The sequence below is a fragment of the Lycium barbarum genome, chromosome 9, assembly GCF_019175385.1.
Source record: "Lycium barbarum isolate Lr01 chromosome 9, ASM1917538v2, whole genome shotgun sequence".
Taxonomy (NCBI): Eukaryota; Viridiplantae; Streptophyta; class Magnoliopsida; order Solanales; family Solanaceae; genus Lycium; species Lycium barbarum.
The window spans coordinates 727,123-742,899 of NC_083345.1; the positions used below are offsets into that span (position 1 = coordinate 727,123).

The window sequence follows — 15,777 nt, forward strand, 5'->3', positions numbered from 1 at the left end:
TTCTCTCCTCAGCACACTCTCCCAGTTTCTTTTGCGCTGTATCTGTCCGCAACCTCTCTTTTTTTTTTTTTTTTTTTTCTCTTCTCCATATATTTATAAACCCTAGAAGTAGTAGAAAGGGGGAATTGATTAAATATCCCTTTCGTTATCTTTCTAGGGTTTATATTATCCTTAGTTGTAATGGATCATCAGAACCTTGCTGTTATTCTTCGTGCTGCTTTGAGTCCTAATCCTGATGAGCGTAAAGCTGCTGAACTCAGTCTCAATCAGGTACTATTTATTATTAATGTTGAATTTTATTGGATTTGCTGTTTTGATTGAATTCTGAGTAGCTTATGAAAGTATTGGTGTTGAATTTGGAGTTGATTGAGAATATGCTGAATTCGATTGGATTTGTTGTTTTGATTCAATTATGAGTAGTACTATGGATATTAGTGTTGAATTTTTAAGTTGATTGATAATGGACTGAATTTAAGAGGATTTGCTGTTTTGATTGAATTTTGAGTAGCTTATGAAAGCATTAATTACTGTTGAATTTTTATTGGATTTGTTGTTTTGATTCAATTATGAGTAGTACTATGTGGTTATTTAATTTGCTTATGATAGTATTAGTGTTGATATAATTTGCTTATGGAAGTTAGTGTTGAATTTTGAGTTGACTGAGAATAAACTGAATTTGATCGGATTTGCTGTTTTGATTGAATTTTGAGTAGCTTATGAAAGTATTAATTACTGTTGAACTTTTATTGGATTTGTTGTTTTGATTGAATTATGAGTTGTACTATGTGGTTATTTAATTTGCTTTTGAAAGTATTAGTGTTGATATAATTTGCTTATGGAAGTTAGTGTTGAATTTTGAGTTGACTGAGAATAAACTGAATTTGATCGGATTTGCTGTTTTGATTGAATTATGAGTAGTACTATGCAGGTATAGTTTTCTTATGCAAGTATTAGTGTTTAATTTTAAGTGAATTTGATTGGATTTGCTGTTTTGATTGAATTGTAAGTAGCACTATGCAGGTATAATTTGCTTGTGCAAGTATTAGTGTTGAATTTTAAATCAATTTAATCGGATTTGTTGTTATGATTGAATTATGATTAAATCTCTGTCGTTATTTAATTTGCTTATGAAAGTATTAGTTAAGTTGCGTTAGAATAAACTGAATTTGATCGGATTTATTGGCTTGATTGAATTATGTGTAGTACTATGCAGGTATAATTTGCTTATGAACGTATTAGTGTTGAATTTTAAGTTGATTGAGAATAAACTGAATTTGTTGTTATTATGATTGAATTATGATTAAATCCATGTCGTTATTTAATTTAAAGCTGCTGAAGACAGTCGTAATCAGGTTTAATTTGCTTATAAAAGCATTAGTATTGAGTTTTGATCGGATTTGTTGGTATGATTGAATTATGAGTAGTACTCTGTGGTTAGTAAATTTGCATCGAACATACTTATCAGAAAGTAGTTTTGGACCTGAATTATGGGTTTTTTCATTTTGTTATTGGAATGGGGTGTTGAGAAATTGTTGGATTGAGTTTTAATGGGATTAGATTTGTGGTGTTGGAGTTGCAAATAAATTTTCTGTATTGAGTAGACTATTTAATTTATGGCAATATATGGCCGGTTTCAAGTTGGATTTGTTACTTTTGACTCAAGTGTTCTCGTTATATTTGATAATTAATGAAGAAATATATTTGAATTCTCCATTTATCAACCATTAAAAAGAAACTGGGTTTCTTAATTGTGCTGATAGTGAATTGTTTTGTACTTTGATATGTGTATGTACTCTGAGATGTGTATGTATAGGATCTGACTTTTAGTTCTGCGCGTTTATCTAAGATTGCGGTGCTTATTTTAGCTGTTTGTGATTATTGAATTTGAATCCTCTTTGTCCTCCTGGATTACAAGCTCACGGTTGACATTATAGGATGTGAAATCGCAGCACTTGAATTTTAGGGAATAAATATGTGGATATTGGTTTAATTTTGTATATTCCTGAGTGCATCTGTATTTGCAGTTTCAGCATACCCCGCAGCATCTTGTGAGATTGCTGCAAATCATAGTAGATGGGTCTTGCGACATGGCAGTCCGACAGGTGGCTAGCATTCATTTTAAGAACTTCGTTGCAAAGAACTGGTGCCCTCATGATCCTGGTAATGACCTTATTATATATATATATATATACCCCCACAAACGAGAAAAGAGGAAAAAGACAGATTTTCTATATGGAATAAATTGTCAAAATGTATACTTCATGATATTTTCATTAGTGGTTGGATAAATTTGGTATTTACGGAGAAATTCGTGTTGATGTAGCTGAGCAATCAAAAATTATGCCAAGTGACAAGGAATTGGTGAGGCAAAATATTCTCATATTTATTGCGCAAGTTCCTTCATTGCTGAGGTATGATTTCTTATCTGTACATATTGTAATGTGTTTCGAATGGAAATCCTATTTGATAAAACAAATTGTTGATAATCATTTTCTTTTACTACTTTTTAACACTGGACTCTCATATAAGTAGACAATTTTGTTATTGTGAACAGGGTACAGTTGGGGGAATGCCTTAAGACAATGATACATGCAGACTACCCGGAGCAGTGGCCAACACTTCTGCCCTGGGTAAAGCATAATCTGCAGGATCAGCAAGTTTATGGTGCTTTGTTTGTTCTGAGAATTCTCTCTAGGAAATATGAGTAAGTTGTTGATTTAGAATGATGCTTTTCTTGACAAGCTCTATTTTCTTCGTTTTGGCTACTCCAGAAATTGTTTCTATGCGTTGTGCTTTACGTTCGTCTGCTGATTCATGACCAGTGAATTTTGCGCTACAGGAAATGCTTTTCATGTACTTGAACTCTTGAGTTTGTACTTCAGGAATAATGTCTGTTTTCAACACCAAAAAGGATATAATGCATAGAGGTATTTTTATGCATGTTAATGCATCTGCAAAAAGGTCCAAAAATAAAACATAACATGCATCAAAATAATTACTTGTTGCTCTTATAACACACCATGATAATTTACCTGCGCTCTCGTGAAAACGTTATTAGTTGTGGCCGCAGACTGTCTTTATAAAACAGACCTTTAGGTTTTGAGTATAATGAGTGTGTCAATGGTTCACATTTTTCAATGCCTTAAAACTCTTTTACGAAATTAAAACACGGCCGCATACTGTCTTAATAAAACAGGCCTTTAGGTTTTGAGTATAATGAGTGTGTAAAACACGGTGTGAGAGATTGAGAGCTCATCCAACATCTTTTTCCCCTTTTGATCGTGCCGTGGGGGGGCTTATCTTTGCAGGCACTTTATATTCCCCAAGTTCTACATGTGTATTTATTATATAGTGTCCCCCGTCCCAGGGCTTTGGTTTAGTGGTAAGATTGTAACATGTCATGGGTGGGTTAGCCACAGATTACGGGTCTGACACTCTGCATACAAAAGCCTGGTATTTAAGTGGAAAAAAGTAGAGGAGTAGGTCCATTATCCACCGAGTTTCAAACCATGCGCCACTGGTCCTTGGGGATTTCTGGGTATTAAAAAATGTATTATATAGTGTCTCTGAGTTCTCAGCATTTGGATGAACAGTAGTAAAGTGCAGGGATATCCTTCCATCTGTGTTGCGATGAAGAAACACTGTTGAATGGCTTTGTTATCTATGAAACTTCATTCTTCTGCCTTAGATCACCTGGATGGTGAAACTCCATTATAACTTCTTCTGTGTGCTCATGTCTTTTCTCTATTACCAGATTCAAATCAGACGAGGAGAGAACACCTGTTTATCACGTTGTTGAGGAAACTTTTCCGAGTCTTCTCAACATATTTAACAGACTTGTTCAGATAACAAATCCGTCAATTGAAGTAGCAGACTTGATCAAGCTTATTTGCAAAATATTCTGGTCGTCCATATATGTATGTTTTCTTTGAACGTTTTTATTTTGGTTATCTTATAAGGTTACATGTCCCGATGAGGGTTGTTGTTTCTAATTATTTAGCTAAACCCTTTAAAGAAGTGTTTGGTGTGCCTAGCAAGTTTCTGCCTGTTTGCCTTCTTGTCTTCTGTTAGTATTTTCAAATATTCTTGATCTGGCAAATAATTCATAGAATTGACCAGGATAATGAAAGCTGTCCCCCCTGATCTTCAGTTTCAATGCTGATAATATAACTCCTTAAAAAAAAGAAAAAGAAAAAATCTGATCACACAACTGAATTTGTTTATGCAACTCCTTACCTTTTCCATGTCGAAACTCCTTTCCAGTTGGAGATTCCGAAGCAGTTGTTTGATCCAAGTGTGTTCAATGCCTGGATGGTTCTTTTCTTGAATATGTTGGAGAGGCCTGTCCCTGTGGAAGGCCAACCAACTGATCCAGAGCTAAGGAAATCATGGGGATGGTGGAAGGTGAAAAAGTGGACAGTCCATATATTAAATCGACTTTACACCCGGTAAATTGATACCCTTATGCTTATTTGGTTCTGACCAATTATGGCTTGCTTCTAGCATTGATCTCACCTTTTTTGTTTTTTTCCAGGTTTGGAGATTTAAAACTTCAAAACCCAGACAACAAAGCTTTTGCTCAAATGTTTCAGAAGGGTTATGCGGGGAAAATTTTGGAGTGTCACCTTAATCTATTGAATGTTATACGTGCTGGTGGTTACTTGCCGGATAGGGTGATCAACCTCATTTTGCAATACCTGAGCAATAGGTTTGTGCAACTACTTTGTTTACGAATGTCACATATACTAATCTGTAAATACTTCCTGAATTATTTCCTTCGGAAAATCTGTTTATACGTAGTAGGCAAAGCATGGACTTGAGTTTTAGTAAGTTGAGAAGACTTCTTGGATTTTTCTTTTTGTTGTGAGTTGTATCGATAGCTTTACAATACTGCAATTTTGTTTAGTGGATTAAAGTTGGATGCTCTAATGTGGATTTAATGAGACAAAAAGTAAGGTACTTTGATAGAGTACTGCTCATTTGTAATTGAGAAAAGACTTTTCGTTTTAGGCTTCTAGTGGTGACCAGAGAGTGAGTGCTTGATCAGTGACAACGCAGCTTGAAATGGGTAAAACATTATAAAGGACTTCGGTCCTCATTTCTCTCTCTCAATGACCCATGAAGAGGTAGTAGGCCTATGCAGAAATACTGTAGATTAATAGCATAGAAGTGGGTTCTTGCCGAGAAATTAACAGATTTTGGACACCTCAGTTTTGAGTGAGATTGTTCAATATGATGTGTCTTGCAGTTTTTTGAGTGGAAGATGAACATGAATCTCGGTCTTCTGTGAAGAAAAATGACTGGACTTGAGGCCTTACTTTTTAGATAGTGACGGTGTTATCAAAAGCAAAAAGCGCAAAAAAGCTCTAAGGTCCGCTGAGGCTTTAAGCGCAAAGCGCAAATAAAGCGTGGGCTTTAATGAAAAAAGGCGCAATGGTGCAAAAATAAAATTATATTCATGTTTTGCCCAAGACTAATTATAATAAGCATGAATAACAAATATATGGACAAACAAATTGTAGAAACATAATGATAAAGTGAAATAACTATTATCATCTCTTCAAGAGAGGCTCACTGGCAAGGAAAGATATGTCTTAGAGCCTTGATGATGACACTGAAGCGCACATAAAGCGAGGCGAAGCGCTCAACGTGTTTTGAGCCTCGCTTCAGGGCTTAAGCGCGCTTTAAGCGCGCCTTTGACAACACTGGATAGTGATAATCTTTTCTACAGGTCCTCTAGATGCTTTACTTCCTCTGCTACTTTGCTTTGTTTCTCTAGGTTGCTTCTATCGGTAGGTTTCTAATAAGCCGTAGTGAGTGATATTAGGCCCTGGTTTTGATTTCAACTGCTGATTAATGATGTTAACTTTTTCTGCCTCTCTATTTTGTCTATATCAGGCACTATTAGCCGAATCTCTTTCCTTCTCCAAGTTTGTAGATAACGGTTTGGTAACTGAAATGCACTCTATTATTTCTACATCTTTCTGGATACTTAGTTACTTTACTTTGTACTGTACAGTATCTCAAAGAGCAACATGTATAGCTTGTTGCAACCCAGACTTGATGTTGTTCTTTTCGAGATCATCTTTCCGCTTATGTGCTTCAGTGATAATGATCAAAAGCTTTGGGAGGAGGATCCTCATGAATATGTGAGGAAGGGTTATGGTAATTGATATGTCATTCACTATTACGTATATTGCTGTCCTTCCACTCAGCTGAGTTCTCAGCAATTTAAGATTAACATTCCTCTTTATAATTCTGCAGATATAATTGAGGATTTATATAGTCCCAGAACTGCTGCAATGGATTTTGTGAGCGAGTTAGTAAGAAAGCGTGGTAAAGAGAACCTTCAAAAATTTATACTCTTCATTGTTGAGATTTTTAAGAGGTATCTTTCAACGTTAATTCACATGGTGTCACTCATGTTAAGCTCGTTTTATATAACAAAATTCTTGAGTGCGTGTTTTGTATTTTATTTTCTTAGATATGAGGAGGCAGCCCCAGAATACAAGCCCTATAGGCAGAAAGATGGCGCTCTTCTTGCAATAGGAGCTCTATGCGATAAATTGAAACAAACTGAACCATACAAATCAGAGCTTGAACGTATGCTTGTGCAACATGTTTTCCCTGAATTTAGCAGTCCTGTGGGTCATCTTCGAGCCAAGGTGTGTTGGACTGTGTATTTGGTCTTTCTTAATTTGCATTTTATATGCTCAGCTAATGACTATTAGTTTATTCTGTCTAATGATTTCCTTTGGGTTTTCTTTCAGAGGATTAATGAGGCAAAATACTGATAACATACTTTTTTTTGTTCACCTTTCCTCTTATCATCGGAAGAATTTTAATTCTATTAAGTGATATTTTGTATGTAGTAGCGGCAAATATCAACACTTTGTACCTTTAATTTGAAATTGCTATTTCAAGAAGCTTCCTGGCTCGTTGAACTCTTGTAGATTTTCAATCCAGTCTAAATACCCCAAAGGCTGTTTGTTTTGATATTGTTAAAGCCATATGTTCTCACTAATCTTTTACCAATAACTGGAGGAAGATTGCTTGCTAACTCATTCCTCGTTTCTGAAAATAAGTTGTGTCTTTCCTGTGCAAGTGGAGGTTTCTTCTTTTCTGTTAGATCCTTACCAATTCTTCAGCAATCTTCAAATACTGCATCCATTCACTTCTTTATTCCTGTTGGTTTTATTGATAGTTATTGTTGCAAAGAACAATGTTTTCCTATTATGGGGGAGCATATAGAGCAATCTGTCGGTGCCTCTTTGTTTTATTTTTTAATTTTTTCTTCCTGTTTTCATAACTTCGGATCTTCAAAATTAATCTGATGTAGCATCATCATTGCCAATGTTTTATCTTTCTATCGCTGCAGGCAGCATGGGTTGCAGGACAGTATGCCCATGTTAACTTTTCAGATCCAAACAACTTCCGCAAGGCATTACACAGTGTTGTGACTGGAATGCGTGATCCTGACCTACCTGTTCGCGTTGATTCTGTTTTCGCTTTACGTTCATTTGTTGAAGCCTGTAGAGGTAAACATATACTTGACATTTTGGTATCTTCATATACATTAATCCTGCTTACACTTCTCATTTTTGTTTGTACCTGCAGATTTGAATGAAATCCGGCCCATTCTTCCGCAATTACTTGATGGTACTTGGAAGATTCTTTGCCATTTATATTGCTAATGAGCATCAACTGATGATATTTTTGTTTAACAATCCTTTTCATATCAATTGCGTTCAGAATTTTTCAAACTTATGAATGAAGTCGAGAATGAAGATCTTGTGTTTACGCTTGAGACTATCGTGGACAAGTTTGGTGAGGAGATGGCTCCTTATGCTCTTGGGTTATGCCAGAATTTGGTGAGAATATTTGTTATTAGAGCGCTTTTGAATGCATAGAATATCTGCTTCACCAAAATCTAATGAGTTGCTTTTTAGGCTGCTGCATTTTGGAAATGCATTAACATGGCTGAAGCAGAGGAAGAAGCCGATGATCCTGGAGCTCTTGCTGCTGTTGGCTGTTTACGAGCCATAAGCACAATACTTGAGTCAGTGAGCCGGCTTCCACACCTTTTCATTCACATTGAGCCAACACTCCTGCCAATAATGCGTAGGATGTTGACTACGGATGGACAAGGTGCTTTTTCTTTTTGATTGTTAAAAGATATTTTATTGAGACAAGGTGCTTTAATTCTTCACCTATCCAAATAAGGGTGCTTTATTCTTCTGTTAGCTTGTTACCTTTTGTTAGTAAGACAATCATTTAGTTGAAGTTCGCAGTTTCTCAACCCATGTGGTATCAAATTGAGTGACACTTCTACATGGTATAAACTATAATGGACCCAGTCCATCTGTCTTGAAATACATTGCTGTATTATCCAATTCTCATTATCCAAACTTCATACTTTCTTGTGGAAGGAAAAGAAATGTAATGTAAAATATAGGCAAGGAAAACAGAGGAGAAAGTGTAAGGAGTTCATTCATCCTTTGTTTGAGGAAGGCAAAGAGTCGTTGAGATGTGATATGCTTTTCTGCTGTTGTTAATTAGGCGATAGACCAAGATAAGAGCCATATTGTTCCTTTTGTTTTTTCAAACTTCTTTCCTCTTCTTCTGTACTACAAAGAAGAAAAAGCAAAGGGGGTTTCCTTTCATGCAGTTTGCCTAGAAAACATTTTTGAAGTGTTAAGCTGCAGAAAGACTGGGTGGATCATTTTAAAGTAATTCGTCAGTCTGATTAGCGATCTAATGTTTGGTAAAAGCTCCTAGTTCCTTCGTGAAGGATGGAATATGACAGGTGAACTTCTTGTGGTAAAGTGCACAACTAAAAGTAAGCTGTATCATACAATATCAGCTAGCTTCATTGCTAGTGTATCTATTTGGACGGGAGCAATTATCATTTGTTATTTCCATCTGTGTTCATTGAAGTATTAGAAAAAATGCGTTGAATGCAATCTTGCAATCTCGTCCAAAGTCAGCATGGTTTATATATTTGCAAGATGTATTAGTTGAACTATGCATCCTGATCTTAAAATATGCTGGATGTGTTGCATTTTTCTTGGAAAACAATGTGTTTCTCTTATAACCAATTGTTCTTCCTGCAGAGGTCTTTGAAGAGGTTTTGGAGATAGTTTCATATATGACTTTTTTTTCGCCAACAATATCCATGGAAATGTGGAGTCTTTGGCCATTGATGATGGAGGCGCTAGCAGACTGGGCTATTGACTTCTTTCCAAGTATGTGTAGACATTTTAATGTTTCTGTTGGGAAAATGCCGTTGTCAAATAGGGTTAGTTTGTACAAATATCTGCTGCTTCTAATGCCTTCCTGTGTGATAAACACATTTGCTGCGTGACTTGTTTTTGGAGGTTCAGTAATTATCTAAGAACTCATGATATGCTCAACTAAGTTTCATGTGTTTAACTAGATCATTTAGAATTAAGGAGTAAAATTGTGTTCAGGGATAGATTGGTGGAAAAGAGTTTCATGAGCAAAAAGTTTTTGTTTTGTCTTCTTGTATTTTGAACTACTCTTAATCCTTCTATGTTTTTCTATTTTCTATTTTCTTTACTTTCCCTTTGTTCGTTTTTTTGGGGAGGTAGTGCTATTGGTTCAGAGTAAGCTGCAAATCAATTTAGATGGTTGGATTTCATTTCATCCTTCTAAAGATTGGCCATGTTTGGTGAAATGATTTTACGATGCTGTTATATTGCCTATACTGTTAGGATTGTGGCCTTAATGAGATATGATGCATTCTTCTGTCAGAGAGATGCTAGGTGCTGCAGAATGCAGCATATGTTTTTTTTTGTTTTGCCAGTGGATAGTAGATGTTTTGTCATTTATATGCAACTAAAAATTACAGTTCTGCTAATTACCTCATTTGGTTCCCCTTTCTGTTGGTGTTGATTTATGTTTTTGCAGATATACTGGTTCCTTTAGACAACTATATATCCAGGAGTACTGCCCACTTCCTCACTTGCAAGGATCCAGACTATCAACAAAGCCTTTGGAATATGATATCATCTGTAAGTCGAATATTGCAACCAAGTTTTAGTTTCTGATCATTTTGCTTTACATTAAATTGTGTAATAATTAACATTTCTTGTCAGGTCATGGGAGATAAAAATTTGGAGGATAGTGACATTGAGCCCGCACCTAAGCTTATTCAAGTTGTATTCCAGCATTGTAAGGGACAGGTGGATCACTGGGTTGAGCCGTATATCAGAATCACAATTGAACGTCTCCGTCGAGCTGATAAACCATATCTGAAGTGCCTCTTGGTCCAAGTGGTAATTTATTTGTTCAAACTGTATGCTGTGTATGTTTCTCCTAGTAACTGCATACTCTGGTTGGTATGTTGTAAATGGATGCTCCCCGGGACAGTAACATAGGAGGGGTGCTAGTTACTTTGCTTCAACCACTCCCTTATGTGTTCTTTTTTTCTGTTTGGATGACCATTGATCTAGAATGTGTCATTTTCATTTGACGTATGTCAGATGAACATTCTCTTTGCTACATCAACATGCACATTCTTCATTTTTAATGGAAGCAATATTTACATGAAATTGATCTTCAAACAAAATGAGGTTGATCACATGAAATCCTGTATACCAAATATAGTGCATTTGTAATGGAATACTCAAATTTCTCTTCCGCAACAAATATTATGGTTCTCAAACGCTAGAGTTCTCTACATCTCTCACTTATTACTTGCTTACAAATTTCCTGAACAAATTAAGATATTATTCCTAGAGCCGGACTGGATGTGTGTGCACGACTGGACTAATCTTTCTAAGCCAACTAGTTGGTATTCCTATAGATTCTGCTCCATTATGTTTTGTTCTTGGATATTTCTACATGGCTTCAAAGAGATTGCGCTTTCTTGAATTCCATGTGATTTTAGGTGTATTTAGTTCCTTTTTTTAATGCCTTCAATCACTATAGAGTTGCACAAATGAACAATACATTTGGATAGCTTTTTTTTTTTTTCTAGATTCTGTTTCACAGGTTGCTGATGTTTCTATTGTTTGATAATTTTCCTTTTGGCAGATAGCTGATGCTCTTTACTACAATGCGCCTCTGACATTGAACATACTTCAAAAGCTTGGCATTGCTACAGAGGTGTTTAATCTCTGGTTCCAGATGTTGGGACAAACAAAAAAGAGCGGAGCACGGGTTAACTTTAAAAGGTAAAGACCTGGTAGTCTCTCTGTTTTCACTGAAAAGGAGAAGATAAAACAACTTTGAACGAATTAGTTGGTAAACAGGCCACTAATGTTCCTTATATATTGTTTTCCAGGGAACATGACAAAAAGGTTTGCTGCTTGGGCTTGACATCTTTGCTTCCTCTTCCTGTGGATCAATTGCCAGGGGAGGCCTTAGAGCGTGTTTTCAAAGCAACTCTAGATCTGCTTGTTGCCTACAAGGATCAAGTAGCAGGTTAAACTTATTTTGCTTTTTCCTCATTTTTCTGGTGCAATATGTCACTGGTATATAATCATCGAATATGTTAATCACCGTGTTTAGAAGCGGCTAAGGAGGACGAGGCAGAAGATGATGATGATATGAATGGATTGCAATCTGATGAGGATGATGACGAAGAGGGGTCTGACAAAGAAATGGGGGATGATGCTGAGGAAGGGGATGAGGCTGAAAGCATTAGGCTTCAAAAATTGGCTGCACAGGTGATTCCTTAAAATTGTGCTTGTAATTCTCTATTGGAATTTGTACTGCTGATGCTCCATTTCATGTGTATAATTATGTTGTGGAGTAGTCTCATATACTACTGACTGATTTGCTTTAAACTGAATAGGAGTTGGAATACATTTGTGTTTTTACTATTGAATTAGCAGCTTGAGGTGGATCTGGTTTCCATCCTCTATATGACACAGTTGAGCAAGTGATGATGCAGTGATATATTGCAGATAATGCACGGGATTTTTATTTGAATGAGGTTGAAGAAGAGAATACACAGGGTTTCTTTTAGAATGATTATGATAAATGAAGAACTCTGTTCTGTTAAATAGTTAAATGATATGAGTTTGATAGTGACATTGTTTGTGCCTCAGAACACAAAGGAATTTGAAGTACCTTCTGTAGATTACCTTTGTGATGGCTTCTTGTAGGAGAATTTATTACAGATTGATGCCTGGATACCTCTACTTCAAGATAAAGAACGACGCCGTCAGAGTTAGCACTCTAAAAGCTTTAACATCTTGTGCTTCTTTTGCAGGCAAAGGCTTTTCGTTCACATGACGAGGACGATGATGATGACTCCGATGATGATTTCAGCGATGATGATGAAGAGTTGCAGTCACCCCTTGATGATGTGGACCCCTTCATTTTCTTTGTGGAAACAATCAAAGGTATGATGCTGCTGCTTATTTTGTTCTCAGAAATGCTTTTTGCTTGGTGTTGGGCAGTGGGCTCACTGATCTCTTCTTCTCTATCCTTGGGACTGTTTGATCCAGCTATGCAAGCATCTGATCCATTGAGGTTCCAGAGCCTTACCCAGACTTTGGACTTTCGTTATCAAGCATTGGCAAATGGTGTTGCTCAGCATGCTGAGCAGAGAAGAGTGGAGATAGAGAAGGAAAAAGTGGAGAAGGCATCAGCAACAGTTGCATCATGATTTTGGTCAGCCAGTTTGCTTTTGGCCAAAACTCAATTTGCTCTGAGTTCTCCGTGTATCCTTTCATTCAATAATATGATTTGAGAAAGAATTGAGTAAGTTGCTAAGTTTAAAGGTTTTGAGGGGTCCGCTGGTTCTGGAAACGTGCAAGTCTTGATGAGTAATCACATCCAAACATGTACCTTGGTTACGAGGGGCAGAAGTTGAAGTTGCACTAGGCCTGCTCCCTTCTCTTGCTATGTGGTCTTGATGAGTCTCCGTGAAGTGGGCTAATTCTATGTCAGAAGATGCCTCTTCGCTGGATGTCATTGCTTTTTTTTTTTCCCCGAGTGTCTTGTAGTTCATACGGATGAAAACGTTAGGATTATTCATTGGTGGCCTTTCTATTTGGTTTAGGAAGGCGTGGGGGTTGGGGGTAAATGCAGACAGCATTTATCATGTATTATATTTATTCGGTTACCAGATGATGCATATACTGTTTGAATTTGGGTGAATTAATGCCCTAAAAGTTTTGTAAGTCATGGTTGTAGTTTATGTTCAGTATTTATACACCATTGGTTTATTTTTGGGTTGGAAGGTGTTTCGCATTGCAAGTGGTCACACAATTAGCTTTGCTGCTGATTGTAAAACATTTAGTATTCCTTGATCTGTATTCATGGGGAATATCATAATTTCATTTGTTCTTTTTTCTAAATGATTCTTTGAATTTATCGTGCTGCCATCTCACTCACTCGTCGGCTTCTTCGAATTTCTATTTTACTTCATCGATTGGTTCGGGTAATGGCTAGAGCATTTTTTTGGACTCGGCAATGCCTAACAAAAACATATTTGTTAAGGGACATGGTGCATGACACTGGAACTTGTTGGACTATTGAAACCTCAGCCAGAAATAGATGGTGAAGAGTACCGTTGCGATTTATTTTGCTTTGCCTTTCTAAAAATATTTTAATAGCCATACCCAAATTTTGCTCCATATTGTTTTCAGGCAGGTTAGATACTTTGAACCATGTATTTTATCCATGTTCTTGTCTTCACAGTTTGATATCTAATGTTTTTAGTGACGATTTTGCCACCAGTTATAGAAGCTGGCGGGGAGGGATTAGATGGGGGACGTAGTCCTGTAAAGTATTCAAATACTGTAAAAAGCCACTTGAGTGGTAGTACAACAACAACCCCGTGTCATCCCACAAATGGGATTTGGGGAGGGTAGGATGTACGCAGACTTTACTTCAACCTTTGTGGGGCAGAGAGGTTGTTTTCGATATACCCTTGGCCCACTTGAGTGGTCACTAAGGAAACTATATCTATTTTGTATTGCAGTTTGCTGACCATGTCTGAAGTGCTAAACTATGAAGTGACAAGTGATATGTCTTCGCATAAGCCTTCCTAGTGATTCACTTGTCCAGTTCGATTAGTAAAAATATCACTGCTTCTCAACTTAGTGATCTTCTAACATCATTTTTCAACAACGTTGATATTTGGTGTCCATTTTACATGGTAAAGAAGGAAGTAAAACAATCTCTTTTTCCCTCTCCCTTAAATCGATTACAGTGTTTTTTTGGTTTATCATTCATTGTGGGGAAGTGGTAGTACAACAACAACCCAGTGTCATCCCACAAATGGAATTTGGGGAGGGTAGGATGTACGCAGACTTTACTTCAACCTTTGTGGGGCAGAGAGGTTGTTTTCGATATACCCTTGGCCCACTTGAGTGGTCACTAAGGAAACTATATCTATTTTGTATTGCAGTTTGCTGACCATGTCTGAAGTGCTAAACTATGAAGTGACAAGTGATATGTCTTCGCATAAGCCTTCCTAGTGATTCACTTGTCCAGTTCGAATAGTAAAAATATCACTGGTTCTCAACTTAGTGATCTTCTAACATCATTTTTTAACAACGTTGATATTTGGTGTCCATTTTACATGGTAAAGAAGGAAGTAAAACAATCTCTTTTTCCCTCTCCCTTAAATCGATTACAGTATTTTTTTGGTTTATCATTCATTGTGGGGAACATATTGACCCGATTAATCGCACAGTAGAAAACTTAGCAGTATGAAGTTTTTAACATTTTCTATCAAAGAGAACTTCATATTAAGGGTAGAAATGACACCAAATAGCTGTTTTTAGCAGCTCTATTTAAAACATATCTAAGTCTTAACAATTATTTACAAATTAGTTAGTTTTGGCAAATATCATATCACTCTGTTGCTGCTGCTTCTGCTTCAGAGCATCAAGTCTGCAGTTTTTTGAGTTGAAAGAGGCTTACCCCATACTCAAAAGAACTGCCAAAATTATAACTTCAGCCCTTCGTTAATGAATTTGAATTGCATTCAAAGGCTTTGGCAGTTCAGAATTCATACCCAAAGATCTAAAATTTGATTATGAGGTAGCTACGTTATTCCCTCCGGATCAAAAAGGGTGTCCACTTAGTCATTTGTATACTCCTTAAGAAAATATAAATTATTCTCGAAAATAGCGGTCCTAAAAACCACTATATGTGCACTTCCCCATTTCAAAAGTCCAACCTAAGGTGCCGTTTGACCATAAAAATTATTCACTTTTTTCCGGAATCAGCTTTTAGCCATGAAAATTCCGAATACAACTTGAAGTTGTATTCCGGAATACCAAAAACTCAAAAAATTTGTTTTTTAATTTTTTTCCACTTTTTTACATTTCATTAAAAATTACAATTTCAAAAACTATAATCAAACAAAACTCCAACTCCAACTCCAAAATTCCAAAAAAAAAGTGATTTTTTTTTTGGTATCTATGGCCAAACGGCACCTAAATATCTTATCAAGGATGGAGCTACTTTTACCATTTTAACTTTTACACACTGTTCTTTGGCGGTAAATGATACTCCTACAAACGTGCAAACACATACTAGTACATACAACATTTTAACCTCGCAGTAGCCACCGGGAAAATCAAAATAAAAATAAACACAATTACTCACTCCATTTCAATTCACGTGAACTTATTTTATTATTAATTCGTGTCAAAAAAGAATGATCCCTTTCTATATTTGAAAATAAATTAGCTTTATGTAATAATTTATAAGCTTATTTAACACTACAAATTTAGAAAAAAATTATTCTTTTTTAAACTGGGTGCCCAGTTAAATAAGTTACGCATT

The 15,777-nt window shown here is 36.3% G+C and overlaps 1 protein-coding gene across 1 annotated transcript; it reads left to right on the forward strand.

Moving 5' to 3' along the window:
- LOC132611138 (importin beta-like SAD2) lies at nucleotides 1-13,334 on the forward strand. The gene is made up of 22 exons (XM_060325543.1): nucleotides 1-270; nucleotides 2,025-2,160; nucleotides 2,324-2,411; nucleotides 2,555-2,704; nucleotides 3,755-3,917; nucleotides 4,264-4,448; nucleotides 4,535-4,708; nucleotides 6,020-6,165; nucleotides 6,265-6,388; nucleotides 6,485-6,665; nucleotides 7,379-7,538; nucleotides 7,618-7,659; nucleotides 7,753-7,871; nucleotides 7,950-8,148; nucleotides 9,114-9,245; nucleotides 9,931-10,034; nucleotides 10,119-10,298; nucleotides 11,059-11,198; nucleotides 11,309-11,448; nucleotides 11,536-11,693; nucleotides 12,242-12,374; nucleotides 12,480-13,334. Exons 1-22 carry the CDS (start codon nucleotides 181-183, stop codon nucleotides 12,638-12,640), a joined length of 3,105 nt encoding a protein of 1,034 aa, XP_060181526.1. The 5' UTR covers nucleotides 1-180; the 3' UTR covers nucleotides 12,641-13,334.
- The last annotated feature ends 2,443 nt before the right edge of the window (nucleotides 13,335-15,777 follow it).